This window comes from Pollicipes pollicipes, unplaced genomic scaffold (assembly GCF_011947565.3).
Source record: "Pollicipes pollicipes isolate AB1234 unplaced genomic scaffold, Ppol_2.1 Scaffold_4881;HRSCAF=5763_pilon_pilon_pilon, whole genome shotgun sequence".
Classification (NCBI taxonomy): domain Eukaryota; kingdom Metazoa; phylum Arthropoda; class Thecostraca; order Pollicipedomorpha; family Pollicipedidae; genus Pollicipes; species Pollicipes pollicipes.
The window spans coordinates 48,986,329-49,011,493 of NW_023596576.1; the positions used below are offsets into that span (position 1 = coordinate 48,986,329).

A 25,165-nucleotide genomic window follows, 5' to 3' on the forward strand; every position below is an offset into this window, starting at 1 on the left:
TCATTTGCGGTTTTTCAGCTTATTTTATGCAATGCATGCATTGCATATGGGATATCACCTTTTGGTAGGGTCAGCACCAATATATTGGTGCTGGTTGGACAGTTACCTCTGTGACTCAGATGTGATGTGACTGTTGCAACTTTCCCTCCATTCTATTTTTTCCTTAGAGAAATTTCTCTCCAGTTAGGAACACCATGCTAATTGCCTAATATTGAGAATCTTTCATCACTGACTAGTAACATTCATTGCTGGACTTGGTTGATGTGTGAAGCTGTTGACCATGGTGATATGTGAAACACTTGATGCCAAAATTTATGATAAAATGTCTATCATCTGGGTTGTAGTGTATCAATTGAAGTTTGTAGCTTTTAGCATTACATTTTGTTTAATGCACTGCATTGGTGCATTTTAGTTTATTGGGTTTGTCAGGCTGTTCCTCATAAGAAAGCATGATATTTACCTGTTGCAATGATTAGTGATAATGTCTACTCTGTAGTCAGTCTCACCTTTTACATCTTGAGAGATAATTTTCCATGGAGTATTTGCATCCTGTTTGTAGGAAGATTTATTTTGTTTTGATGATGCAGTTGGATAGTTGGTTGGTTGTCTCATCTTCTTCATTGTCAAAGTGCCTTGTGTGTGTGTGTATGGAAGGATGTATGCATGTATGTATGTGTGTGTTTATATGTATATGTGTATATCATGACCCTGGCAGAAGTCTCATGGGTATTTTCTGGTAATTGCAGGTTTAAGGATGGATATCCAGGTGGAGTTTTGTCCTCTTCTTGCCAGGGTTCAAGGATATCTCATTCAGCATCTAAATGAAGATAAAACATCATTCAGAACTGATTTGGGTAAGTAAAAAGCATGTGGGTTTCAGATATTTATCTGGCAGGACTTGTGGCATACTGCAATAGGTGGGACCTACATGTATGTGTTGATATTGTGCACATAAGTAAGTGCCAGTAGTAGTGATGTCATATCAATTTTGCTGCAAGAAGTTAAATGTAAGGTGGTTTGCAGCAGATCAAATGAAATCATACATTGCAAACATTGATATACACAATAACACTCCAACATTGTTTGACAGAAGACTCAGTGGACAAGTTCACAACCTACATGACACAATGCATAGCTGAGGAACATCCCAATGAGGCCTCCCTGCAAAGCCTTCACAACCTGCTGCTGGCCTCGTCGGGCATCGCACCGCTGAGCGCGACCAGCCAGCACGTGCAGTCGGCGCTAGCCAAGCTGGGCGGCGCGGCCGTGCCACCGGCGCTGTACCTGGCGGCACTGCCGGCCGGGCTGGAGGACAGCCTGCTGCAGCTGCTGCGCGACAGCGAGGAGCCGGCGGCCGGCGCGCTGTGCGCCACCATGGTGGCCGCCTGCTGCCAGGTCGCGCCGCCCCGCTGGCCCGCCGTGCCATGCGCTCTGCGCGCCTGTCTGCAGCTGGGCGCGCGCTGGCCGGCGCTGCTGCCGGCGGCGGCCGCCGACGCCGAGCGACTGCTGGCGCTGCTGGCGGCGGCGCCGGCCGTGCCCGACGGCCGGCACGCGCTGGCGTTAACCGCCTGCCTGCTGCTGCTGCTGCGGGACACCGCCGGCGGGCGGCCGGCCCACGCCGCCGCCGCCGCCGCCGCCACGGCCGCTGCCACGACCCTGTTCCGCGCTGTGACGCTCAGCGTGTGGCTGGAGTGGGCGGAGCCGGCGGCCGGCGCGGCGCCGGGCGACCCCAGCCTGCAGGCGGCGGTGGCCGATGCGCTGCTGGACGTGACCGACCTGGTGGAGGAGACGCGCCGCGAGGGCCGCGGCGCGCACCTGCCGCCCGACACGGACCGGCTGCTCGACACGTGCCGTCACTTCGCCGCCGAGCAGGAGCTCAGTCGCGAGCAGCGGCTGCGCGCCGTGTCCGAGCGCGGCAAGCGCAGCCGCAAGCACTTCGGCGCGCTGCTGGCCGAGTTCGACGCGGCGGACGCCGAGCTGGTGCAGTGTCTGGAGGCCAACGTCGAGTGGGTGTCGGTGGACGGCCTCTGGAGGCTGCTGGAGGCCGTTATGAAGTCGGCTGACGGACCGGCCGAGCTCCGCGATAGGACAATCAAGGTGCGTTTGCGTAGTGCGCTGCCCTGTTTTCTGTGGGTGCTGCGGTATGATTGGTGCCATGGTCCTATCCGTGGATTCATCACCGTATTTCAGCGAACACTGGACTGGGTACCGTTGCCTTTCAAGGCTTTTAGAGTGGCGACCGTGATGCGTCGTAAGAATTGCCCGCCATTGCACATGGATGGTCTTTTTGCAGTGTATTGCAGCATATTAGTCTCATTGTAACAAGTTTAGACAGCATCGCCTGTAATTTTGTGCTATACGAGTTGGCCATCTTCTGCGTGTATATTTGGTCAGAATCAGTGCACATGATACCTGGCATGAGTATATTGGAGACAGTGAGCTAGCATGCCGCAGCTAACATGTCCGCCGCATGGGCGTACCAGTTGCATCGTCCTCATCCTTTCGAGCACCATGGCCATTGTCCGTGTTGTCCCTTGCCTCTGTCGCCATTGCACCGCGCCTGCTGATGATGTGGCAGGTGCTGCTGGACTGCCTGCTCACGGAGCCGGCCTGCGAGGAGCGCCGCCGCCTGTTGGAGCACGTGCTGACGTCGGCGCCCGACCTCCGCACCACCACCTGGGAGCAGGAGCTGCGCACGGTGTCTGCACAGCTGGTGGGCGCGGCCGACGACTCGGTCAGCGAGGTCAGCCTGCCGACGGCTCACACGGGAACCGCGGGTGGTCGTTGTTGCAAGGCCACTGCATGCAATGACCTCCAGCTGCAACCGCCTTTGAATAGGCGTCACCTCCCCCGAATATGACGTCAGCTGGTGTGGCGACAGGAGCCTCCGAGTCGCCATCTCTGCCGTTCCGGTCGTTGTTCCGTTGCTATGGAGCTTGGCTGGCACAGTGCTGCCCAACGCCGTGAGCGGCGACGGGCGGCGCCTCTGACCGCCGTCTGTCGTTCTTTGCAGGCCTCGGTGCGGCAGCTGGCGGCGCTGCTGCTGCAGAGCGCCCGGCCGCTGCTGCACGCCCTGGTGCTGCAGGCGGCCGAGAGCAGCGGCAAGGCGGCCATGGTGACGGCTCTGTTGGCGCCGCTCGGCCGCCGGCTGCCGCTCCACCTGCTGCGCGCCGGCCCGGCTGGACTGCTGGGTACGCGGAGGACGCGCGGTACCGGGGCGGGAGCTGCCGGGCCTGAGCCCAGGAAGCTAGTCCCGCTCCTTGTCGGTCTGCTGCCGTGTTTGGGCCCGGGGAGCTGGTCTGTCTCCGTGACGGTCTGCTGCCGTGTCTGGGTCCGGGGAGCTGGTCTGTCTCCGTGACGGTCTGCTGCCGTGTCTTGAATCAAGGCCAGAAAGCGCCCGATGTATTTAATTAGCTGGTCGGCACATCGGCAATTAGCTAATCGGCTGACCGCCTCCGTGACTGGAGAGTAATTTTGTGGTGTGTGAGTTCCCCTGATACTCTGCCTCGCGTGGGCGCTGGCGTCGGCGAGACTGGGGAGTAATTTTGTGGTGTGTGAGTTCCCCTGATACCCCGCCTCGCGTGGGTGCTGGCGTCGGCGAGACTGGGGAGTAATTTTGTGGTGTGTGAGTTCCCCTGATACCCCGCCTCGCGTGGGCGCTGGCGTCGGCGAGACTGGGGATCGCCTCACCTCGCCGCTGCGGCCGGGCAGAGTCTCTGGTGGTGGAGGAGCTGACGGCGATCAGCGAGCCGAAGCCGTTCCGGCGGCTGGGCCAGCTGCTGGCGGCGGCGGCCGGCTGCGGCCTGACCACGCTGGACGGCCCGCTGGCGGAGCGCCTCGCCGCCCTGCCGGCGCCCCAGCCGCTCACACTGCAGCTGGTGCAGGTGGGTCTGTCTCTGTATGGGTCTGTCTCTGTGTGTGAGTGTGAGTGTGTCTAGGTCCCTATATGCGTATATCGTCTGCCCCACCAGACGGTGGCGGCGGCGGGGTTCGGCTGGTGGTCAGTGCGGCCGAACCAGTCTGAAGGTGTCCAGCTGCTCTCCGTCGCAGTCTTCAGCCTGCATAGCTTTGTTTGCGATCAGATTTTGGTCCCTGCTTCGCTTTCTGGTCCTGCTGTATCAGCGGTGACCACTCAGCCATCATGATGCCTATCTTTGCTATGACGTCAGTGTTTGGCCGGGTGCCTGACCTGGAGCGGTGTGCGGTGAGCGGTGTGCGGTGAGCGGTGAGCGGTGAGCGCGCTTTGACCGGCCGCCGGCACAGGACCTGCTGGAGAGCGGCGTGGCCCGCCAAGCCGGCTGGTGCCGCCCGCTGGCCCGCTTCAGCGTCATCGCCCTGGACCGGACGCTGGAGCTGGACACGCCGGCCGAGGCGATGCTAGAGCAGCGGCAGCGGGCGCTGCAGTGTCTGCGACTGATGGAGGGCGTTGAGGATCTCGGTACGGTGAGGGGCGCGGTGGACGGTTCACGATGGAGGGTGGACGGTACGGTTAGGCACGTGGCGGTGGACGGTTGACGATGGAGGGTGGACGGTACGGTTAGGCGCGTGGCGGTGGACGGTTGACGATGGAGGGTGGACGGTTGCGTGCGTGCGTGCGTGCGTGCGTGCGTGCGTGCGTGCGTGCGTGCGTGCGTGCGTGCGTGCGTGCGTGCGTGCGTGCGTGCGTGCGTGCGTGCGTGCGTGCGTGCGTGCGTGCGTGCGTGCGTGCGTGCGTGCGTGCGTGCGTGTGTGTGTGTGTGCGTGCGTGCGTGCGTGCGTGCGTGCGTGCGTGTGTGTGTGTGTGTGTGTGTGTGTGTGTGTGTGTGTGTGTGTGTGCAATACATTCAGTGTATTGACGGACTAGGAAAATATGTGTCGAAGTTCGGCGGATGTCATCTGATATTGCCAAAAATCAGCGACAAACAAATGGCAGTAGCTCGATACCCTGAAAGTAAACCTTACCAGCAGCTGCTGCACCTGCTGTGCATTATGTCCGAAGGCCGCCGCAGGCTTCTGCTGTGCAGTCGGTCATGGTACTGACGGACCGGCATGGCTGCTGTGACGTCCTCCTGTCTCGGCCGCCAGACAGCGACGGCGACCTGGTCGGCCTGGCTGCCCGCTGTCACCCGGTGACAGAGCAGTACGTGGAGCGGTACCTACTGGGCCGGCTGCCCGGCGCCGCCGAGCCGGCCGGTCTGCTCGGCTGCCTCACCGACCCAGCCGCCGCGCCCTGGCGGCCCGACGACCATACCCTGCTCAAGGCCACGCTCGCATCGGTACGTCGGACGGCGGTGGCGCCGGGGCTGCATGGCCCGTGTCAGAACGGCGCTGAAATAGAGCACTCCGTGGGTGGTTTGTGAGGCGTGAGGGACAGTGCCAAGGCACCGATCGGTAAACATGTGAGACTGACGCCTCAGTGCAGTGGGATGTGTGTGCCTGGGATGTGGATGTTATGTCCGCGCACAGCACAGCTCCCTGAGCGCTCCCCGCCCCGACAGTACCTGCCGTACCTGTGCGCCGACGAGTGGCGACTGCTGCACGCCGGCCTGCTGCAGTACAACAGCGGCTCGGTGCCGTACGCGCCGGCGGCGGCGGCCGCGGCCGCAGCCGAGCAGCGGCCCCTGGCGCGCACCGTCTGGTACTACGGCGACCTGGTGACGCTGTGGACGGCGCCGGCGGAGGACGCCCCACCCGAGGAGTCACTCCGCCTACCGGCCGACCGGCTGGCCGCCTGTCTGCGCGCCGTCGCCGTCCAGGTCAAGGTGGGTGGCAGCGGGGCGGGACGCCGCGGCGGGCGAGCGACGCACGGGCACGCGCCGTAACGGCGGGGACCGGCCGCGGGCTTCAGAGATTAGTCAAGCTGGATGAATTGCATTTATATGCTTGGTAATTCTTGCATCCTGTGGTGGGGAAACGACAGGACGAGGCGCCCAGTACCGTGTCTGTGACTGGCGGCGGCACGCGTGGTCGACGTGGCCAGGGCACCACGTGCACGTTAAGTGGTCCGTGCTTACGGAGGCCCCAGGTTTATATTTAGATTCAGCATGGGCGATCCGCAACCGTAGTGCCTTCATCTGAGACGCCAATAAAGGTAAAGTGCTGAGAAAAGTCTTGGCCCACCTTATTGAAGCACGATGTGCTCACGACGTGCACTCTCAAACTTTTCAGTGACGTGTAGACAGGGTTATATGCTTCAAATCTCCTGAACGATGGTATATGCGAATCAATACTGGTACGGTTCAGCATAATGACCCCTCCGATACACCGTCGGCGCCTGCATGATCCGGTGCGGGCTCGAGACTGTGTTACGCGATTTGTGTTTCGGGTGTTGTAGTCGTGTAGCTGGCGAGCTCGTGGACCGATGAGCTGTTGATGTGCTCGGGAGCACCAGTTCTGATAGTTCGTTGGAATGGGCAGACGGTGAGGCATTCGGCTAATTTAGCCGCTCGGAGGGTAACCATAGATATCGCCACCAAGTATCGTCTGACCCCTGTCCTCCCTGCAGTGCTCCTTGGAGTCGTGTACTGGTGAGGAGCGGCACGGTGACGTGTCTGATCCCTGTCCTCCCTGCGGTGCTTCCTGGAGTCGTGTACTGGTGAGGAGCGGTACGGTGACGTGTCTGATCCCTGTCCTCCCTGCAGTGCTTCCTGGAGTCGTGTACTGGTGAGGAGCGGTACGGTGACGTGTCTGATCCCTGTCCTCCCTGCAGTGCTTCCTGGAGTCGTGTACTGGTGAGGAGCGGTACGGTGACGTGTCTGATCCCTGTCCTCCCTGCAGTGCTTCCTGGAGTCGTGTACTGGTGAGGAGCGGTACGGTGACGTGTCTGACCCCTGTCCTCCCTGTAGCGCTCCCTGGAGTCGTGTACTGGTGAGGAGCGGTACGGTGGCGTGTTTCCCTCCCTACAACGCTCCCTGGAGTCGTGTACTGGTGAGGAGCGGTACGGTGACGTGTCTGTCCCCTGTCCTCCCTGTAGCGCTCCCTGGAGTCGTGTACCGGTAGGAGCGGTTCGGTGACGTATCTGATCCCTGCCCTCTCTGCAGCATTCCCTGGAATCGTGTGTCAGTGAGGAGCGGATCGGATCGAATCGTGTGTCGGTGACGTGCCTCTCTCCCTGCAGCGCTCCCTGGAGTCCTGCACCGGTGAGGAGCGGTACGCTGATGACCTGTCGGCCGTGTTCCTGCCGCTGACGCACCTGATGACCCTGGTGTCGGACCAGACCGCCCGCGAGCCGCTGGAGCTGCTGGCGCTCTTCGTCACGGCCGAGTTCATCAAACAAGTGCGTCGCACCGAACTGGACGGCCTGCAGCCAGGCGGCCAAAACCGTGGCGTGCAAAGGGATGGCTACCATGGATGGGGGATAACATATCAGTGTTCTGCTGATCAGCAGCGTGCAGTTTGGAGCCAGCAGTGGGCGTGATGGGGGCTTTGCCAAACACGGCGTCGGTGAGGGTGGCATAACCATGGACCCTTGATGACTACGGCTTCTAGGTGAATGGAACGCTCAGGGCGCTGACGTGGAGTGAAGCAGTTGGCCTGACGTTGGGTAGACTTGCCGTCCAATGTTTTTTTCTTTTTTGTTTTACTGTGAGGCTGTTGCTGAACCCGCCATGTATTTGTGTGCCATCCGTTGGTGAGAATGCATCAGCTTGGCAATGCCTATGGACGTGATGTTGATGAAGTGCTTCTTATCTGGGCCAGATGACGAGTCGGATGGAGGCGGAGGCCAAGCCGGCTAGCGGGCCGGCCTCGGCCACCATGGACTGGCAGCTGCAGCAGATGGACGCGTCGGCCGGCGTGCTGTCCCAGTTCGTGGTGGGCTGCTTCAACATCCCCAACGACTCGCCCATCAAGAAGCGCGTGCTGCAGCACATCAGCGGCTCGGTGCTGCGTGACCTGGCGGAGCAGGCGGTCGCCGGCTAGGGCACCTCCGGCTCCGCGCATCGCCCCGGCTAGGCCGGGCTCGAAGGCTCAGATCGAGAACTGGGGTAGAAGATCTGAGGGTGCGGAGGATGGAGCAGGCCGGTGGGCAGTGCCAATAGGGTGATATTTTGAGGAGGCTTCGGAGTGCTGGGTCGCTGTCGTGGTTTCTCACGCGACGTCAGTTTTGCGTGAGGAAATTGTGCGCAGTTGAGAGGTGTGAAAATCGCTGTTTGTGACCTGGACGTATTTCTCAGATCACTTGTTGGCCTCCTGTTCAGCAGCGGCTGATGTCTTGCCAAGTCGTTGCTTCCATATCAGTATTTGTTCGCGCCGCCACTCGTATTGAAGGTATGTAACAAATACAAACGTCGAATACGTCACTAACCTGTATTTCGAGTTTCATATCACATGATAATATGTGTCTGAACCCTGCTAGCTTAATCCTCTGCTATGTGCTGCTGCACGTAGGGTGAAATCATCTACGCATTGCGGAATGCCTTGGTACAATGATCGGAAGGACCAAGTCTACGTTCGCTCCCATCTGCGCGTAAGAATCTGCGAGCCCAACACTCGGCCTGGGAGCACGCCACTCGCGGGCAAGACTGAAACAAGGCTAGCTGACGGAGAGGGGGCGCCCGCCCGGCGGCTGCGCGCGCAGCGGCGCCGGGCGGCGCGGCGGCAGGGCTACAGTGACGTCACGGTCCGTGCCCTGCGCGGCAGTATCACGGTAATTGGCACGCGAGACGCAGACATGTCCAGCGCCGACAGCGTTCGGCGCGCCGGGCACCTCGCGGGCGCCGCCGCGCGGCGTCTCCACTTCACCCGCGCGCGCGCACACCACCTCATTGTCCGGTATAAGTTAGTGGGACCGACCGGCCGGCGGTCGAGCTCAGGGTCGGCTGACGCCCGTCTTGCCGGTCCACGGGTACTTCTCCGGGCACGGCTGGCACGTGGTCATGTAGCGCACGCCAGACTTGTGCCACAGGTTGCACTTGCGCGCCTTCACGCAGCGGGCGGGACGCTCCTGGGGGTGGGGTGGGGGTTGTTAGGTACCGGCGATGGACTACGCTGTCTCACTGTGACAGACACGGATCACATGTGTAACAAGGCGCTGTGACGACGCGCGGGTGGTACAACCGCGCTACTGCGCGCCACCGAATCTATGCTGCATCGCACCCGGGCATCGCTCGCTGGCACAGAACGGATGCCGAGCCAATGGCTGCGCTGGCTGCCGATCAAGAAACTTAAACGATGCGTCTCAAGCTGTTGGGAACTGGTGACGGCTTGTCCCGCGCGCTGCGCCGCGGTCGGATCGCACGAGCTCATTACCGGGTAGTCGCAGCCGAACGGCTTGAAGCTCTTGACGGTGCTGAGCGGCTGGGGGTCGCGCACCCACTGGATCGCCTGCCAGTTGGTCACCAGCCAGACGTCGTCCATCTTGCTGATGGTGTCGAGGAAGGCCATGAAGCCCTCCTTGTGGTGCTCGGTGGTGAACCAGGCGGCGTGGAAGTACAGCGGGAAGACGGCTCTGCGGTGTGAGCAGGCGCTGTCAGCTGGCTTCGAACACCACCAGAGCCAGACGCTTGGCGGCCCAGCGCCACCGGACGGGACGCCGCACCGTTCAGACCACAGTTGAGACACCACAGCGTTTTTTTTTCTGAAGAGCCCGAGACCTTGTCAAAACATAATTGAAAGTGATCATGCTATCTTGCTGTACAGATCGTACAGATCATTTTAAGCCACGGGTACCTGCTTACTCGTCCATAGAGGATGCAGTCACCACGGCTAGGGACGTATGCCCAGTTAACCGTGTCCCTACTCCCGCGTTAATTGCCTGCATACACCATTCCTATTTGGAATAAGATGGTGCCAACCCAGCCCACAGACTTTGGTGTTGCATCTTTCAATGCCATCGAGTTCTGACTCGCCTGTTGCTGGTGTAGTGACGCTCGAAGTTCTTGATCAGCATCTTGTAGACCTCCTCGGCAGTGGAAGGAGCGGAGCAAGCATCGACCATCGAGCAGCGACCGCCGCTCAGGTCCTGCCACATCACCATCGGCACTTCCCACACGCCTGAGAGGTCAGATCAGGTCGCGTCAGGTTAGGTTAGGTTGCGGCCACGGTCACGAGGCTGCGGCCGTCCGACTCCGACGTTACTTTCGAAGCCCGCACGCGCACACGGCACAAGAATAGTTCTGTCATGTGCACAGCCTTGTCCACTGCAGCGAAGTCAGCGTCGCAATACCGCGGAGGAGCAGCTGCCAGTTAGGGGCCGGCTGGGAGCGGGACCCGCCCCCCGGCTGGGACATTGCCACGCGTCAGAGCCGACAGTCACCGCCGCCGGCAGATGGCGCTCAACTCACGGACAGGTCGGACACACACACAAGCGTAGTCCATACCTGTGCCAGCCCGGTATTGCTAGACTCGCGCAGTCGATCGAGGAACCTGAGCCTTGGTAGTTTCACAGGACAGTAAAGTGGAAAGCTTCTCGAGAATGCGCCTGAGAACACTCATCACGGCTTCGCGGGGCTTCAGCCCGCTGGGAAGACCGCGACACTGCGGGACAACTTCTGCCCCCCCCCCCCCCACCACCACGTTCCATTTTCTGACCTGCGTGGACCTGATTGGGGCAGGACAGGTGGATCGTGTCGCCGTGATGGATTGGCGTTACTGATCTGGGCAACTCCTGCCGGGGAAGGGCTTCCTGGGATCGTGCGTTGGTGGTGGATCACGGTCACTAGCCTGGGCAGACAAGACTGGAGGGGGGGGGGGGGGAGCACGATCACACAGCCGGGTGGTTCACCGTTGCTGACCCGGTTGGATACTGTCGGAGCAGGCCGTCCTAAGATCATACGGTCATGGTGGATCACCGTTACTAACCTGGGCAGGCCTGTCTCAAAGGGAGCAGGGTCATGCAGTCGTGGTGGACCTCGACTGACCTGGGTATGCCTTGTTGGGGCAGGGCGGGATCATGCAGTCGTGGTGGATTTTGTAGTCGAGTGTGTACGGCCAGCTCGGCGGGTTGTTCTCATACACCGGCATCGACGAGTCGTAGGTGAAGTTGTTGTTGTACAACATCTTGAACATCCGGTTACCTCCGATCTGAAAATGTGTAGGCTGTGAGTGTGGTAGGCCACAGAGCTGACATTTTCACACACAGATTACTGGTCAATTTCTTCCCGATGGAGTGTACCAGTCTAACATATTCATGTGATGCCAGGATAGGCTCACAAATGCATCGCATCCAAAAGCTCTAATGGATTGCACCATCCGCAGAGTGAGGAGTGCTCCACTCACCGAGAGGAAGGGAGCGCGCATGCCCCTAATGTCCTCCATGCGCACGCCTCCGTAGGCGGCCATGATCTCACGCTGGCCAGCGATTTCACGCTCCCACTTGGACGTTGAGAACTGCTCTCCGAAGCTGTGACTGTGAACGGGCGGAGCGTGTTCTGGTCAGTCTGCATTGGCTCACGACGAGGACTTGTGCTGTTGCATCCGATAGCATGTAAATAACATCGAGGCTATGCTCTCTAATACGCTTTTTTGATCATGCTCCGTATTTTTCAAATGGTAGTCTGGCCTTACCGCAGGTGAATTACCGATTCATTTAACATGTAACGTACATCACGAGGCACTATCATTCCCTAACCCATCACATGAAAAACATTCGGCGCTCATGCTTTTAGTGCGTCACCCTTGAGCCCGCTAGTGACAGACGCGATGGCATGTACCGACCCCATGCAGACGCACCTGGAAGGCGATACCACATGCCGTCGGAGAACGCATATAAGTGGTCAGGCTCAGCGCCATCTCTAGCCAGCGATCACCAGCCGGTGGAAACACCAGCGAGAGGCCCCGAGAGACCCCACTCGGCGCCCCGTCTTCTGAATCACCATCCCATCGCCTCCTAAAAAAGGGTCGCGAGTCGCACGGCCCGTGGCCCCGGTGAGGACCCGTGGCTTTGGCGAGGACCCAAAGCCCGACGCTGCTAGCTGCCGATGCCGCTCACCTGATGGAGTGCGAGGCCATCTCGTGCCCGTCGGCGTACAGGTTCTGCACCTGCTTGTAGTCGGTCCACTCGTGCGACACGTAAAACGTGGCCGATATGGGGCAGCCGTTGGGGTTGACACGGCCGTTCTCGAACATGTCCTTGTACAAGCCGTGGTTGAGGTCGTTGACCGAGTCGTCGAAGGTGAGCAGCACCAGCTGCGGCACGTTCTGCGACTCCAGGCCACCTGGGCGAGGTCAGCGCCGGTCAGGGCAGGTCAGGTCGGCTCGGCTGGCGGTGGACGGGGTCGGCCAGACCGCCGACCTCAGCCGGGGCCGGAGGCGCGGGAGGCAGGCTCGCCGCGCGAGCTGCTCTGGAGCACCAGCCGGACCCCACGAGGCGGCGCCACTGTCGTGTGTCCGGCGTTAGCTGTCAGTCGTCGTCGCGCGCTGTCCGGGACCCGGGAGCATCACAGCCTGTCGTTGCTGCAGCAGCCTGGCTTGGAACTAGCGTAGTAGGTGAGGAGGACACGCTGGTCGTCATCTCGAACTGATCACTCACGGAACCTGCTGACCGAGTGACCAGCCCCATCGCATCCCACGCAAAGGACAAAAGTTTGCGTAATCGCCCTCGAACACTGATATCACCAACTTAGTCCCTGGAGCTCCACGGAAGGGCGCATAACGACGTGCGACGCGTTCCGAATAGCTGACTATCCGCTCAGTGAGGCGCGCAGCCGTAGTCTGAACATGCTCACCGATGGAGTTTGCATTCAAATCAGAAGCGAGGAAGAATGGAATACCGACGATGATGAATCGGCCGCCACCTATGTCCACGTGGGCTGGTTTGAAGTGCTGGTTGGCTCAGTGGATCGCCATGGCCCCAAACACTGATATGGACGATGCAGTTGTTGACGCTCCGTAAAAGGAGCATGGCGATGTGCGTCGCCTTCTCCCAAAGCGGATATCAGTAGACTCACCAGTAAAACAAGTTGGTTGGAGGAAATTGATGGTGATGCCATTGCTATTTGTAACGTGCACCTCCCGTAGGCCGGCAACGCTCGCTGCTGCATAATTCTTGGATTTTTAAGGCAACGCAAGGGCTGACGTTGGGAAGAACATAATATCTGACTCATGCCGGTAGTTTAACACACTGTGCAGAGCGACCGCAAACTTAGTCGCCCGCGAGCCTGAAGAAAGTCCAGATAAAGAGCGGCGAACTTTACACTGACCACACGACCTGACCAACCCGTGCATTCTCCCTATCTGGCCCCGCTGAGACAGGGCGACGTTCAAGCCAGGCAATGTTGCGGATGGCGGCAGATGGAAGCCGACAACGAGTTCAGACGTGGCGCATCGGCGGCGAACGAAGCCCCGGCGGCTCGAGCCGTCGGCATCTCGCCCTTGCTGCCTTCTGGTCACGCTCAGCTGACTGTGAATTGCTGGACTTGCACAACGGGCTGCCCCACGACAGACGTCCAGGAGCGCACGAGCGTTCGACTCCCCGGCGTCCCGGCGGTCCCCGGCCCCGGTCAGGCCATGTCGTGCCCAGCTGAGTCGCGAGTACGTGGAGAATTTGCTTCGACGGAGTCAAGAGAAGTGATGGCCTGCGAGAGTGTGGTTTAGATGTGCAAATCCGACTGTTTAATGCAGCATGCTGCTGAGAAGGTGTGTTGAGTCGTCAGTGCCCACATGTGTTATCACGGACGTTATCCGACGCGCCGATAGACATGCAGTTTGGAGCCGGACCAGGCTGTGGCGGAGACCAGGGGCGGCCCCAGAAGCCCAGGTCGCCGGCCGTGTGGGGTCTCCACGGTCCTCGGCACAGGCGCTGGCCCCAGTGGATAGGCCCGCCGGCGGCTGCCCCGCGCCGCGTGAACAGGCAGACAGGCGTGCAGTGGACAGAACAGACCCACAGACTGAGAGACGAACGGGCGGACGGACGGACGGACGGCCAGACCAGCAGGCACGAGCATGCAGCCGACCGCGGCGGACCCGGGGCGGACCCGAGCGGATCCGCACGGACCCGGGCGGATCCGCACGCCGCCGCGCGGACCGGCTACTTACGACACGGAGTGCGAGGCCATCTCGTGTCCGTCGGCGTACAGGTTCTGCACGTGCGCGTAGTTGGTCCACTCGTGCGACACGTACATGGTGGACGCGATGGGACAGCCGTTGGGGTTGACACGGCCCTCCTCAAACATGTCTTTGTACAGGCCCTTGTTAAGATCGTTGACGGCGTCGTCAAAGGTAAGCAGCACCAGCTGCGGCGTGTCCTCGGGGTGGAGGTTGCCTGGGCAGGCGGCCGATGTCAGTTGTGGGAGTGACACGGCTCGCACGGCAGGGGCACGCCACGCGGACGAGTGTCTAGGCTGTGTTGCACCACGGGGCTAGCCGTGGCAGCTTGTCGCCACCGGCAGGTCTTTTTCGACTCTTAAACAGTAGGCCGATGAAGAGAAAACAGAAACATGACTTTGACAATGGCTTGGAGATCACACGGTGATGATCCAAGTACATGCTGCTCATAAAACTTCCCTTACCGATTATAAGCTCAAAACAGCTCTCCCTAACAAGGAAACTTCCGGTCATGTACACACATCACACCACGCCGCCTTCATATCGTTCTTGTCAAACGTATTTACATACCAGACACAATACTATACCTTCATATTCTGAGCAGTAAAGGCAAATTCGGAGCATGGTCACGCTGTAATTCTGAGAGAATGTTCGAGTTGCAACTTTGGAAATATTGCTGAGTTCCAAACGCGATTTTCTTAGACGAGAGTTACATCAATCGACAGATGTCATATGATAAGGCATGTGTGATGCTGCACAGGCGATCGCAAATTGGCTGGCAAGTCCCATGGAAGGCATCGAAAGATTCTTACTCTGGAAAACAGGGGTCATAAGCGGATGATCAGAACACACTGAAATTAATGTCCAGCAATGCAGCACCTGCTGTGTCATATCCCGCCAGTGCGTGAGCACCCACATGACCTCGCGGCAACGAGCAGCCGGAGCTGACATCAGCGACACAGCCCGTCCCCCCCCCCCCCCGTCACGACCAGCGCGTCCGTGACCTGGAACAGGGCGGACCTCGTGAGGGCCCGCCCGTCTGAGTGTGAGGGTACGTACCGGGAGTGGCAGTGCCGCCGCAGTTACAGTCGGGGAGTCGGCAGCGCGCGTCACACCGCTCGGCCGGCTGGTCGGGCTCCGGCTGCGGATAGACAGGGGCGGGCCTGCCGAGACAGACGAGACCGGTTAGAGGCGGGCGAGACCGGGCAGAGACGGACGAGACCGGACAGATTTGGACTAGACTAGTCAGAGACGGATGAGACCGGCCAGAGACGGACGAGACCGGTTATAGACGGAAGAGATCGGTCACAGACGGACGCTTTCGGGCAGAGACAGCCGAGACCGGGAAGAGACAAGACCGGTCAGAAGAGACAGCCGAGACCGGTCACAGATGCATGAGACCGGACAGAGACGGACGAGACCGGTCACAGGCGGACATTATAGGTAAGCCTTTTCACGTTGAACACACATTTCCACCATCTTCTATCACTGGGTCGCTCTCTCCTGTGCTATTTAAATCTGGCCGAGCGTTCTAAATGACATTGGACGGGATCTGCTAGCACAACTAGTTCCTGGAGCCTCCCTACTACCACACCCATCCATTGCCATTACATGAGCCTGTCCCCCAACACACCCATCCACCCATATCCATTGAAATTTCCCCGTTCAATGGATATTTTTGCCGACAGGCTTTCACATGCAACGCAATGCTATAACAAGGCCGCGCTTGCTTCGCTCCGCCTCCCTTGGCCAGTTCCACGGAGAGTCGAGGGCGGGTCAAGCCAGCGCTGTCCCTGGGACGCCAACCCGCGTATCCACCACATATTGGTCAGAGCGTGGGCACAAACAGCTGTTGTTCAGGAACAACAAATGTATAGAGCCAATACATCAAGGGTGCCGTGTGTTCACCCATCTGATCCATGCATGTTACTCGTGATGGTCAGGGATCGAGAGCGCGTTCCAATGCGCAGGCACAGCAGGGTTCGCACCTCCACGGGGGATGTTCCCAGATGTTGACCGCCGGCCTCGCGTGTCCACCTCTGCTTCCGCTGTTCTTGGACTTCTTCGGGAAGCTTGGTCTGCTGCAAGAATTGCATGGCACAATTTGAAAACATTTCGTGGTTACTGTATCAGGATATGTGACTATGACTGTCATGCAAGGTTGCACAAAAGCTGTGCACGGCAATGCGTAAAACGGTTAAATAGATGACCACATCACTGTTATGTAATTGGTATACAACGTTGATAAAACTCGGTCATGGATGTACGGTTATCATAACGATTATATGGAGTTCAAATAACGGCTATACGTTGCGTAGCATAAGGTGGCTATATTTCAGTTGCATGGCCGCCGATCTTTTTTAATAGGGAGATCAGTAAGGTTCATCCGCAAAAGCGGCACTTTTCCGAGACCCTGAGAGCTCACCCCGCTCGCCTTAATCGTCCCACATTTCCCTCCTCCATCTCTCCTCCTCTCTTCCCTCTCTCATCTCCCTCCCTCTCTCCCTCTCCCTCCCTTTTCATCCCTCCCTCCCTCCCTCCCTCCCTCGCCTCCGTCGCTGCCTCGCCGCCGCTCTGCACCTGTTGGGGCGGCGCGAGCTGCCCGTGTCGATGGAGCGGAGGCCGCTGCTGGGCGTGCGCCGGCTGCTGCCGAGGTCGGTCGACTTGGACGCCTGCCGCGCCGGCGCCGGCGCCGGGGCGCGCGTCGAGCCGCGGCTGGAGCCTCGCGTCGAGCCGCGAGTCGAGCCGAACGTGGACTGGGCGGTGGAGCCTCGCGTGGAGCCGCGGCTCGAGCCGGAGCTGAAGGTGGAGCCGCGACTCGAGCCGGAGCTGAAGGTGGAGCCGCGACTCGAGCCGGAGCTGAAGCTGGAGCCGAGGGTGGAGCCGCGCGTCGAGCTCAGGTCCGTGGTGGATGTCTTGCGGAAGGTGTCAGCAGAGCTGAAACTGGAGCGGCGCGAGGAGGTGAAAACACCGCTCCATCACGTTTGGGCGGGAAGTGATAGGAATGACTAACTTGTCAGGGGCTAGTGCATTGCGATGAATCTAATATAAAGTGGTGTAAAAGGTCTCAGTAAATTTAAGTTTGCTGGCTCGAGTTTGTTTCAAATTTCTTGTGTACACTCCAGTAAACTTAAGTGCACAAGTAACAACGTATTGCAAATCAGAAGGGCTACGGGACACATGCATCTTAAGGCAAAGGGTTGTTTTGCCTGATCCGTGCCCGTAAGTCCCCGCTTTCTTCCACCTGTGTTGTCGTCAAAGATCAGGCAAAAGATAGTTCACTTAAGATCGTTTGTGGTGCTCGTGACATACATAGACGTACCTGGAGCGACAGCGTGCTGACTACATGACACGGCGCACACTTGGCGGGCCTTGAAAGCACAGTCTCTTACCCCACATGGGTAGAGCACCACAGACCACACTTAACGGTAGACGGGCACGACACCGGTCAGCCCGGGCGATCTCGTCAGAAGTCGGCGGCGGCTCAGCACAACACCTACCTGGGTCGGACAACGCGGCGGTTGGTGGCGGTGGTGGTGGTGGTTGTGGTGGTGGTGGTGGTGGGTTTAGGGTTGCGGGGAGCGTTGACTCGTCGGCGGACGGTGGGCCTTAGTCTGGTCTGGGGACGTCCAGTCAACCGGCTGCTGCTAGAAAGGAGCATGCAAGTTTCTCAGGGCTTGAAAGCAGGCCAGGGATTCACTGGGCCCGGATGTGTCGACTGCACAGACGGCCAGACGACATATAAACAGGGCAGGCAGACGCAAGGACCAGCAGGCGACACACGGACCAGCAGGCGACACACGGACCGGCAGGCGACACACGGACCAGCAGGCGACACACGGACCAGCAGACGATACACGGACCAGCAGGCGACACACGGACCAGCAGGCGACACACGGACCAGCAGGCGACAGACAGACCAGCAGGCGACACACGGACCAACAACCATCATCCTGGGCTTCTATTGGTCATGCGGGAACATCGGATGACGGATGACGGCATTAGTTCGTGAGGTAAACTCCCGGGAGCTTGTCGAATGCACAGTATCCTGTAAGCTCACCTAGAACTAAGTGTTACTATAGGTACGGAGTGGTATGCCACTCTGCAGTGAGTGGGGTGGCTGCTTAATCTGATCGTGATTTCAGGGGTCACTTGAGAGCTTGTTCTGCAGATTAAGCGCTCATTAAAAGCAAATGAGCTCACGAGAAGCCTTTACCACGTGCTCGCAATAGCAGTGAGATCTTTAGAGCTGGAACGTAAGCATTTAAACCGGTAAATATAGCAAGCCACACAATGCACTTCCAGCACAATTATCGTCCCCATGTCATGGAAGCCATAACGTGTCTGCGCCCAGGATAGGACCACGGATGTAGCAGCAGGGGTGCCTCCCTCCTGACAGCACAAGCACAGGCGGACAGTCTCAAAAGAACGATGCGACACGAAGTGCTGGATGTGAACGACAATAGACTTAAAGACAAAAGAGCAGGGCCAGAGGACAGCTCACAACCGACCTGTGTGTTGGTCGGCGGCTTAATAAGAGCCATGCTGTGCACTGTTGGCGCGCCAGCCGCCACACTGTCCCCCGCGTGCGCCATTCACCATGCCTTCACACTTCCAGGGCATGCGTCATGCCGCGCGCCGTGTCATGCCGCGCGCATCATGCCGGTCGTCAGCGCGGGGCCGCCGCTGTTTTGTCTTGGCGTTTGAAGGATAGGGCTGGCGTCGGGAGAATGCCAAGCTCCACTCCAAGGACAGCCTCAAGTCGGCACAATTGTCACGACTGTCACCGGATGGGACGGAGGTGTTTCTTTACGAGGACATTTTTAACTTTATAAGAACGAGACGCTGTTGAGGTTACGAAATCAACAAACGCCTGCTACTTTGTATGCATTTGGCCTCGGGAGCATTCAAATGGCAGTGAGTCCTTGGCACGGCACAGCATCCTGCTGCTGCACGGAACTCGAGGGGACAACATCAAACGGCCTCTCCGGCGAGACGGATACCTGGACCCGTGAGGAGATACCAGGTGCCGATGCGACCGCAGTTTTTGTCTAGCACCTCTCGGGCAGAGTCACCTCAACTCATCGTGATCTGCCTCCCGAACGTCGGAGTGAGCTCCGTCGTGGAGGCCTGCTGCCAGTCTACGGCCATTCCTTCAGGATGTCATCTACCTGGCCTCAGTCGTCGTGGGGGTTTCGGTCGTGGTCGTCTTCTTGCGCGGCCTGGGCCGCCTACGGCGTGGTTTGGTAGGTTTGGTCTCGTCTGTCGTCTTGGTGCTGGTCTTTGCAGGCTTCCGCGTCTTTGTCCGTTGCCTCTTTCGTGTCCGAGTCCGTCTATAACCAGCACAGTCGATAAGCACGAAGACGGGGAGAGGGGTACCACCTTGGATGCGGAAATATCTACTGATGTCGACAGCTACAGTAATGACCTGAACAAACGGGTAGCCAATGTTCGTGAGAGGAACTGAACTACGGTCACGAATACCTAAAGCCAAATTCATAACTGCATCGCATGACCACTAAGGGTTGATTGTCTCGACAGGTCAACGCTGCTAGCCGGAAGTCTTTTGGTCACTCCACCCAGGAGCAATGTCAGTGTTCCACTACGGGTGAGCTTTGCGTCTCTGGGATCGGCACAGATGTCACAGGCTGTGCTGCGTGGAGCATCTGCAGCGCCCCTGCGCGGCTTCCTGACCTGCCGCGCCTCGACGGGGCGCCGGTAGCGACTCCGCACCTCATCAGCAGTCAACACCGCCAACCGCCGCCGTGCGACCGGGGCGCGGTGAGAGTTCTGGACAAGCGGCGATGAGCAGTGCGGTGATGTTATGTTCTTGTGCCGTCGAGCCCGTGTGCGGTGTGGTGGTGTTGTGTTTTGGTGTCGTCGGACCCGTGTGCGGTGTGGTGGTGTTGTGTTCTGGTGCCGTCGGACCCGTGTGAGGTGCGGCAGCGTTGTTTTCTGGTGCCGTCGCACCCCACCTGCCGTGCTGTGCTGCCCGCGCGGTGCGGCAGGTGGAGTCTCGCTACTTACCGCGGAGGGCTCGCCGTCGGCCGAGTAGCCTTGTTGCGCACGGCCGTCTGTGGAACAGCATGAGAACACACTGTTCATTCTGTCCGAAATCTCAAATGGATTTGACACGGGTAAATATAGACTTAAGGTATCAAAACTGAACAATCCACACCAGCTACACGAACGCGCTGCAAACTATTCGCCATTAATAACATGCATATGATAACCGCATTTCCATGCCCACCCGCCAGCTTCTCCCACTTTCTCCCATCCACTCTCTTCTCCCTCTCTGCTTTCCCTCTCTTCCTTCCACTCTTTCCCTCCCTCTCTCCCTCTCGCTAACCCTCTCTCTCTCCTCTCCTTGTTCCGGTTTCGATCTCATCCTCTCTCCTCTCCGGGCCGGTACTCACCGAGACGGTGGTGGTGGGCCTGGGCGCCGGCGGCCTACGCGTGGGCGCCGCATCCGTGGCCACTTCGTCCTCGTACAGCACCTCCTCATCGTCGTAGATGTAGTACACGTCGTAGATGGTGTCGTTGACGAAGGCCACGTAGGCGGGCTCGGTGTACGTCTGCACGGTGGGCGAGGGCGGCGTGGGACTGGCCGTCGGCCGGCGCGCGTTCACCGTCTGCACCGTCACCGTCGACGGCGGGAAGGCGCTGGGCGGCGGCGGCGGCGAGCCGCGCGACGACGAGACGAAGGTGGAGGGTGCCGGGCGCGGCGGCGGGCTGGCCACCGTCGGCCGCGGCTCGCGCTCCGGGAAGCGCGTGCCCGTGTCACCGAACGAGAACGACGAGAGCGTGGAGATACGGATGGGTGGCGCCGCCGTGGCCTTGGCGCGGGGCTGGTTGTCCCTGTGGGGAGCGACACCGCCGTCAGAAGGGCAACAGGGTCCGGCTGCCGAGGGACGGAGACCTGAGAACGCCGATGACCGCTGCAGCAGCGCGGGCAGGTCCATTTGCTATAGGGTTTATGGAGGGCCTAATAGGAGCTATTAGTGACGTGTTTCATATGCGCAAGACCACCCTAAAAGCTCAGTACTGTCGTACAGCTGCCAATTATATCGATCCATGCCACTGATGTCGAATACGGACGCGTTTGCATTAGGCAGTTTTTACTATATATCTCAAGTTGTATGTCAGTGTCATCTAGCGGCGAGACCATTACCTGCTGTCGTCGTCGCTAGATGTCAGGTAGGGGCTGGTCGGCACCGGTCGATAGTAAGCGTCATAGTCGTAGGTGTCGTACGGGTCAGGTCGACGCGGTCGGGAGTACGGCGGGAGCGGCACGCTCGGCAGCGGGTCGAAGAACTTGTGCTCGCTGTACGAGGGTCGGCTCGCGTTGGATGGTCGCTCCAGCGGCAGCGGCGCAGGATTGGTGGGCACGGGAAAGGCCGGGAACCAGCTGTCCAACGGGTCCAGACCGTAGGAATCCGTGGCGGTCGGAGTCGGCTCGCGCTCCGCGGTCGGGGGAGAGTAGGTGGTAGGGCGCGGTGGGGTCACTGATGGGCGGTACGTGGTGACCTTCGGCGGCTGCTCCGTCTGGTACGCCTCCTCGGGGTACGGGTCGGCGTACTGCGCGCTGTCGTACGAGTACGGGCGGTACGGGTTCGACTGCTGGCGCTCCTCCTCGTACGTCTTGTACGGCGGCGCCGGGAAAGAAGGTCGGAAGTCGTTCTGGAACTGATAGGGCTGCGGCGCCGGCGGCGGCCGGCGCACCACCTCCTTGGTCTTGCTGTTGAAAATCTGCGTCTGGAAGTTGTCCTCGAACACGGGGAACGGGTAGGCGTCATAGAAGCGCGGCGGGCCGTAGTAGTCGCGGTCTAGGTACTCCTCCTGGCTGTCCGGCCTCGAAGGCACGAACGGCGCCCCGAAGTGCACGTGCGAACGGGAGAGCGGCGACCGGCCGAACAGGCCGCTGAAACCCTGGTCGACGGAGCGGCGTCGCTGCGGCGGCCGTGTCAGCGCCGCAAATGGATTGCCGGCGCGCAGCGGCTGTGGGATGAAGGGACGCGAGAGGCGACGACCGCGCCGGCTGCCGGACGCCTTCTGGTCAGGCGGCGGCAACTGGAAGAAGTAGCGTCCGGCCGAGCTGGCGCCCACCGTCGGGTCGCTCTCGTTGACCGGCTCTCCGAGCCGCGCGCTCAGCACGGCGCCGCCGACCGCGACGTCACTGCTCGTCGTGACGTCACCGTCTGTCGTGACGTCACTGTCAGTCTGGCCGTCAGCGTCTGTCGTCTCACCGATCCGGTCGCTGTCGTTGGTCGGAGAGGCGTGGCTAGAAGACAGAATGTGCGCATGACTAGCTGCTGTGGGCAAATGGGCCGAGAGTAGGGCCGCTAATGATGCCTCCTTGGGCTCGAGTGTGGCGCGGGCACCAGGCTGAAGGTCAAGTGCCGTTACGCATGCTCCAGCAAACCTGTCAAGTAGGCCGCGGGGAGGCTCTAGGTCAACAGTGGGCGCGCGCCAGCCTGGTGTCGAAAATTTTTGACACCGTTCGCTTGATACAACGCCCTGTAAATTGACCGTGACTAACAGGGTAAGTCCATGAGCCAGCTGTAAGACGATGACTGTGCGCGAACAAAGACCGCCAGTGGGCGGGCCCTTGAGAGATCTCAATCATAAATCATGAATAATGCCTCGGCTTAACAGTAGCTTTTACCTTACAATTAAATATGACACCTGTGAAATTTATGATGTCGTGTTTTGCTTTTGTCCATATGCAGTGCTGTGCGTATGTGGTTACCCACCAACTACATGTAGTCAGTATCCACATATATAATGTTAAACTGTAGCGGACCCCACGCAGTCCAATCGCACGAGCTCAGCCGGCGGGCGGCGGAGGTCCGAGCCTCGGAGGAGCCGCGGACCGAGACGGCCGGCGGAGGTCCGAGCCTCGGAGGGGCCGCTCTGCGGTGCCGAACTCTAACCCGGCTCTGTTTCAGCGCCAGTGACCGACCTAGCGTTGAGGACAGGCAGTGCAGAGGTGGCGCTGCGGTCTGGACAGCGGACTATTCCGACCGTCGGCTTGCACACATCTGAGCCAGCAATGAACTATGAAAAACGTCCCACACACTCAGCGGGTGAAATCAGCCGTTCTCCAGAACAGCACCGATCGGCACTCCGCGCAATCTTTAATGACTTCATCCACATTGGGACCGGTTCAAAATGTGTTAGTTCATCTGTGTGTGCTCTGCCTTTCCCTTTCCGTCCATGTCGCTCATTAGGCAGTCACATGTATGTACAGCGGTCGTGGTGCTTCCTTCCAGCTGGCATGAGCCGTTGCAAGTCACTGAGTCACTGAGGTCTGTTTAAACACAGGATTACCGGAAGAAGGTTCTCCCGTTTGCTCCCGTTGACCAAGGGGCTAAACGTTTTTATACTATGCATAAATGTATACAAAATGTCAACATGTGCACATCATGATCAAAAACTGAAACGTGCGATGTAACGCCATCAGTCATTTGTGGCATTAGGCACTCATTTTCACAAGCGGTGTCAGAGATGCTGGGGGCTAAGTCACATGCCCATCGCATATTTTGAGGACCGAATAACAACCCTAGGTCAAACAAAACCCTGAACGTAGCCCAATCCTGCGGGGCCTACTCACTGCAGGCTCTGCACGGCCGGCTGCTGGAACCGTCCCCGTCCGCTGCTGGAGTCTGGACTGAACAGACGCTGCTGCCGGCGGGTCACGATCTTCTGCGGACGGGGGTGGGGGGGGGAGGGGGGAGCGTTAGCGGACGCCACGCGTGAGGACATGGCTTCAAAACATCAGACGGAGCGAGATGTGGCGGGACTCAATGCACAAGGCCCGATGTTTCAGATACAGCCCCTCCAATATTCATGCTGTATGCGGTGTAGTGCTAACAACGGGACAAACATTGCGGCACTGTGGTAGCCTGAAGTATCTCCATTCTGCAGATCCACGGTACATGATGCTGCCAAAAGCCAGTCTGGTACTGTCTGACTCAGGACGAGCGGGGACGCGGCTCCGACACGACTGGGGCTGACACGATGGCTGGGCCAACCGCCGCTGGGATCGGCCCAGCTTGGCCCGACACGACTCGGCCCGTCACGGCCGTGCTCGACACGGCTGGTACGGTACAACGTTCACTCCAGGCCGGACCCAGCCGAGCCAGATCCAGCCCGACATGGCTAGTCCAGTCAAACGGTCAGTCCAGCTCGGACCCAGTCGGGCCGAATCCAGCCGTGGGGCCGCGTGATCAGGCCAGATCCAGCGTGGATTGGGCCACCGTGACACGTGGCGCCTCGTACCGTTCGCTTCGCCAGCCGGACGCCGCACACGAGCGACTGCCAGGAGCCCGTATTGCGAACGATGGCAAACGACGGAGGAGGCATGAGGCAGCCTGGCGCGATACCATCTCCAGGACAGAGAGTGGCGCAGCGGCGCTCTGCAATACGTGCTCCATCCGCGCAGTGAGGCCGAACTCGTGCGACCTGCACGGGCAACGGGTCACCCCGGCCGACTGCGTCGGGTTGTGCTCGGAACTCACGTTGGTGTCGTCTTCAAAGCGCACGTCCAGGTCGCTGGGTCGGCGGTCGACTCCTCCGAGAAGGCGAGCCTGCTCGGCCAACGCGGCCTGCGAGCTGCGCGCGCTCGACGGGCCGAACCGCTCGTCCAGGTTGTTCCTCACCGGTGCCGTCCTGCGCGGCGGGTCAGGTCAGGGGTCAGTGCCTCAGGGAGTGGTGGATCGCATGGAACTGCGGGTGCTGGGCGTAGGCCGACTGCCGCTGGCGCAGTTGTGCGATCATCTTGTGGAGAAGAACAGGATCGCAGCCCGTCATATCTCCGCGATCAGCGATTATGAAGGACGAAGATGGTGGCGAGATGGCGATGACGGTGTGAAATGTTTGCTGCTGCTTCCTTGATGCGCTGAATCGCCCGAGATAAGAATGGGCGCTGCGCGAAGACGCTATCGCTGTGATTGATCTGCTGACCGTACGGAGCGGCTATTGTGGCGTAAAGATCTCGGGGTGTGTCTGTCAGACGCTGAGATGCCAACAGCGAGACCCATTTCAAAACCGCTCCTGCGACCTTGCCAACCGGACGGACCAGTGTTTGTCCGAGTGGCATAGGTGGGTCGGTCTTTTGAGTGCCCTAATGAGACAAGACACGGGCACAAAATACCGCCAACTCAAGAGTTAAGTGGCCAACAAGGGAGTGAATGCGTATGCA

General features: G+C 59.5%; 2 protein-coding genes and 1 long non-coding RNA gene across 3 annotated transcripts; 2 read left to right on the plus strand and 1 right to left on the minus strand.

Moving 5' to 3' along the window:
* The first annotated feature begins 149 nt into the window (after positions 1 to 149).
* LOC119101175 (uncharacterized) lies at positions 150 to 1,269 on the plus strand. The gene is made up of 3 exons (XR_005094512.1): positions 150 to 283; positions 747 to 854; positions 1,091 to 1,269. It is a non-coding gene; the product is annotated as an uncharacterized LOC119101175 (long non-coding RNA).
* A 105-nt stretch (positions 1,270 to 1,374) lies between these two features.
* LOC119100525 (uncharacterized) lies at positions 1,375 to 8,289 on the plus strand. Its single transcript, XM_037223612.1, has 9 exons — positions 1,375 to 1,395; positions 1,741 to 1,950; positions 1,987 to 2,097; positions 2,579 to 2,743; positions 3,086 to 3,143; positions 5,065 to 5,255; positions 5,478 to 5,741; positions 7,097 to 7,255; positions 7,678 to 8,289. Exons 1-9 carry the CDS (start codon positions 1,375 to 1,377, stop codon positions 7,897 to 7,899), a joined length of 1,401 nt encoding a protein of 466 aa, XP_037079507.1. The 3' UTR covers positions 7,900 to 8,289.
* LOC119100526 (uncharacterized) lies at positions 8,273 to 24,774 on the minus strand. Its single transcript, XM_037223613.1, has 18 exons — positions 24,665 to 24,774; positions 24,483 to 24,633; positions 23,576 to 23,667; positions 21,134 to 22,243; positions 20,710 to 20,820; positions 20,379 to 20,625; positions 19,990 to 20,036; positions 19,134 to 19,295; positions 17,463 to 17,609; positions 16,543 to 16,905; positions 15,951 to 16,043; positions 15,022 to 15,125; positions 11,909 to 12,134; positions 11,197 to 11,326; positions 10,839 to 11,001; positions 9,828 to 9,972; positions 9,229 to 9,427; positions 8,273 to 8,923 (listed from the first exon to the last, which is right to left on the minus strand). The coding sequence occupies exons 1-18, from the start codon at positions 24,772 to 24,774 to the stop codon at positions 8,789 to 8,791; spliced, it is 3,735 nt and encodes a 1,244-aa protein (XP_037079508.1). The 3' UTR covers positions 8,273 to 8,788.
* Positions 24,775 to 25,165: the final 391 nt, after the last annotated feature.

What these genes read in the sequence shown, in the direction of transcription:
- LOC119100525 (XM_037223612.1), top strand. Translation starts at nt 1,375, where the DNA reads ATGGTGGCCGCCTGCTGCCAG. An exon ending in TGGTGGCCGCCTGCTGCCAG is followed by an intron (nt 1,396 to 1,740) that starts GTCGCGCCGCCC and finishes CCCAGCCTGCAG; the next exon opens with GCGGCGGTGGCCGATGCGCT. An exon ending in CCGACGACTCGGTCAGCGAG is followed by an intron (nt 2,744 to 3,085) that starts GTCAGCCTGCCG and finishes CTGGTGCTGCAG; the next exon opens with GCGGCCGAGAGCAGCGGCAA.
- LOC119100526 (XM_037223613.1), bottom strand. Translation starts at nt 24,774, where the DNA reads ATGACGGGCTGCGATCCTGTTCTTCTCCACAAGATGATCGCACAACTG. An exon ending in CGTCACTACACCAGCAACAG is followed by an intron (nt 9,428 to 9,827) that starts GCGAGTCAGAAC and finishes CTCACACCGCAG; the next exon opens with AGCCGTCTTCCCGCTGTACT. An exon ending in CGTTCGGCTGCGACTACCCG is followed by an intron (nt 8,924 to 9,228) that starts GTAATGAGCTCG and finishes CCCCACCCCCAG; the next exon opens with GAGCGTCCCGCCCGCTGCGT.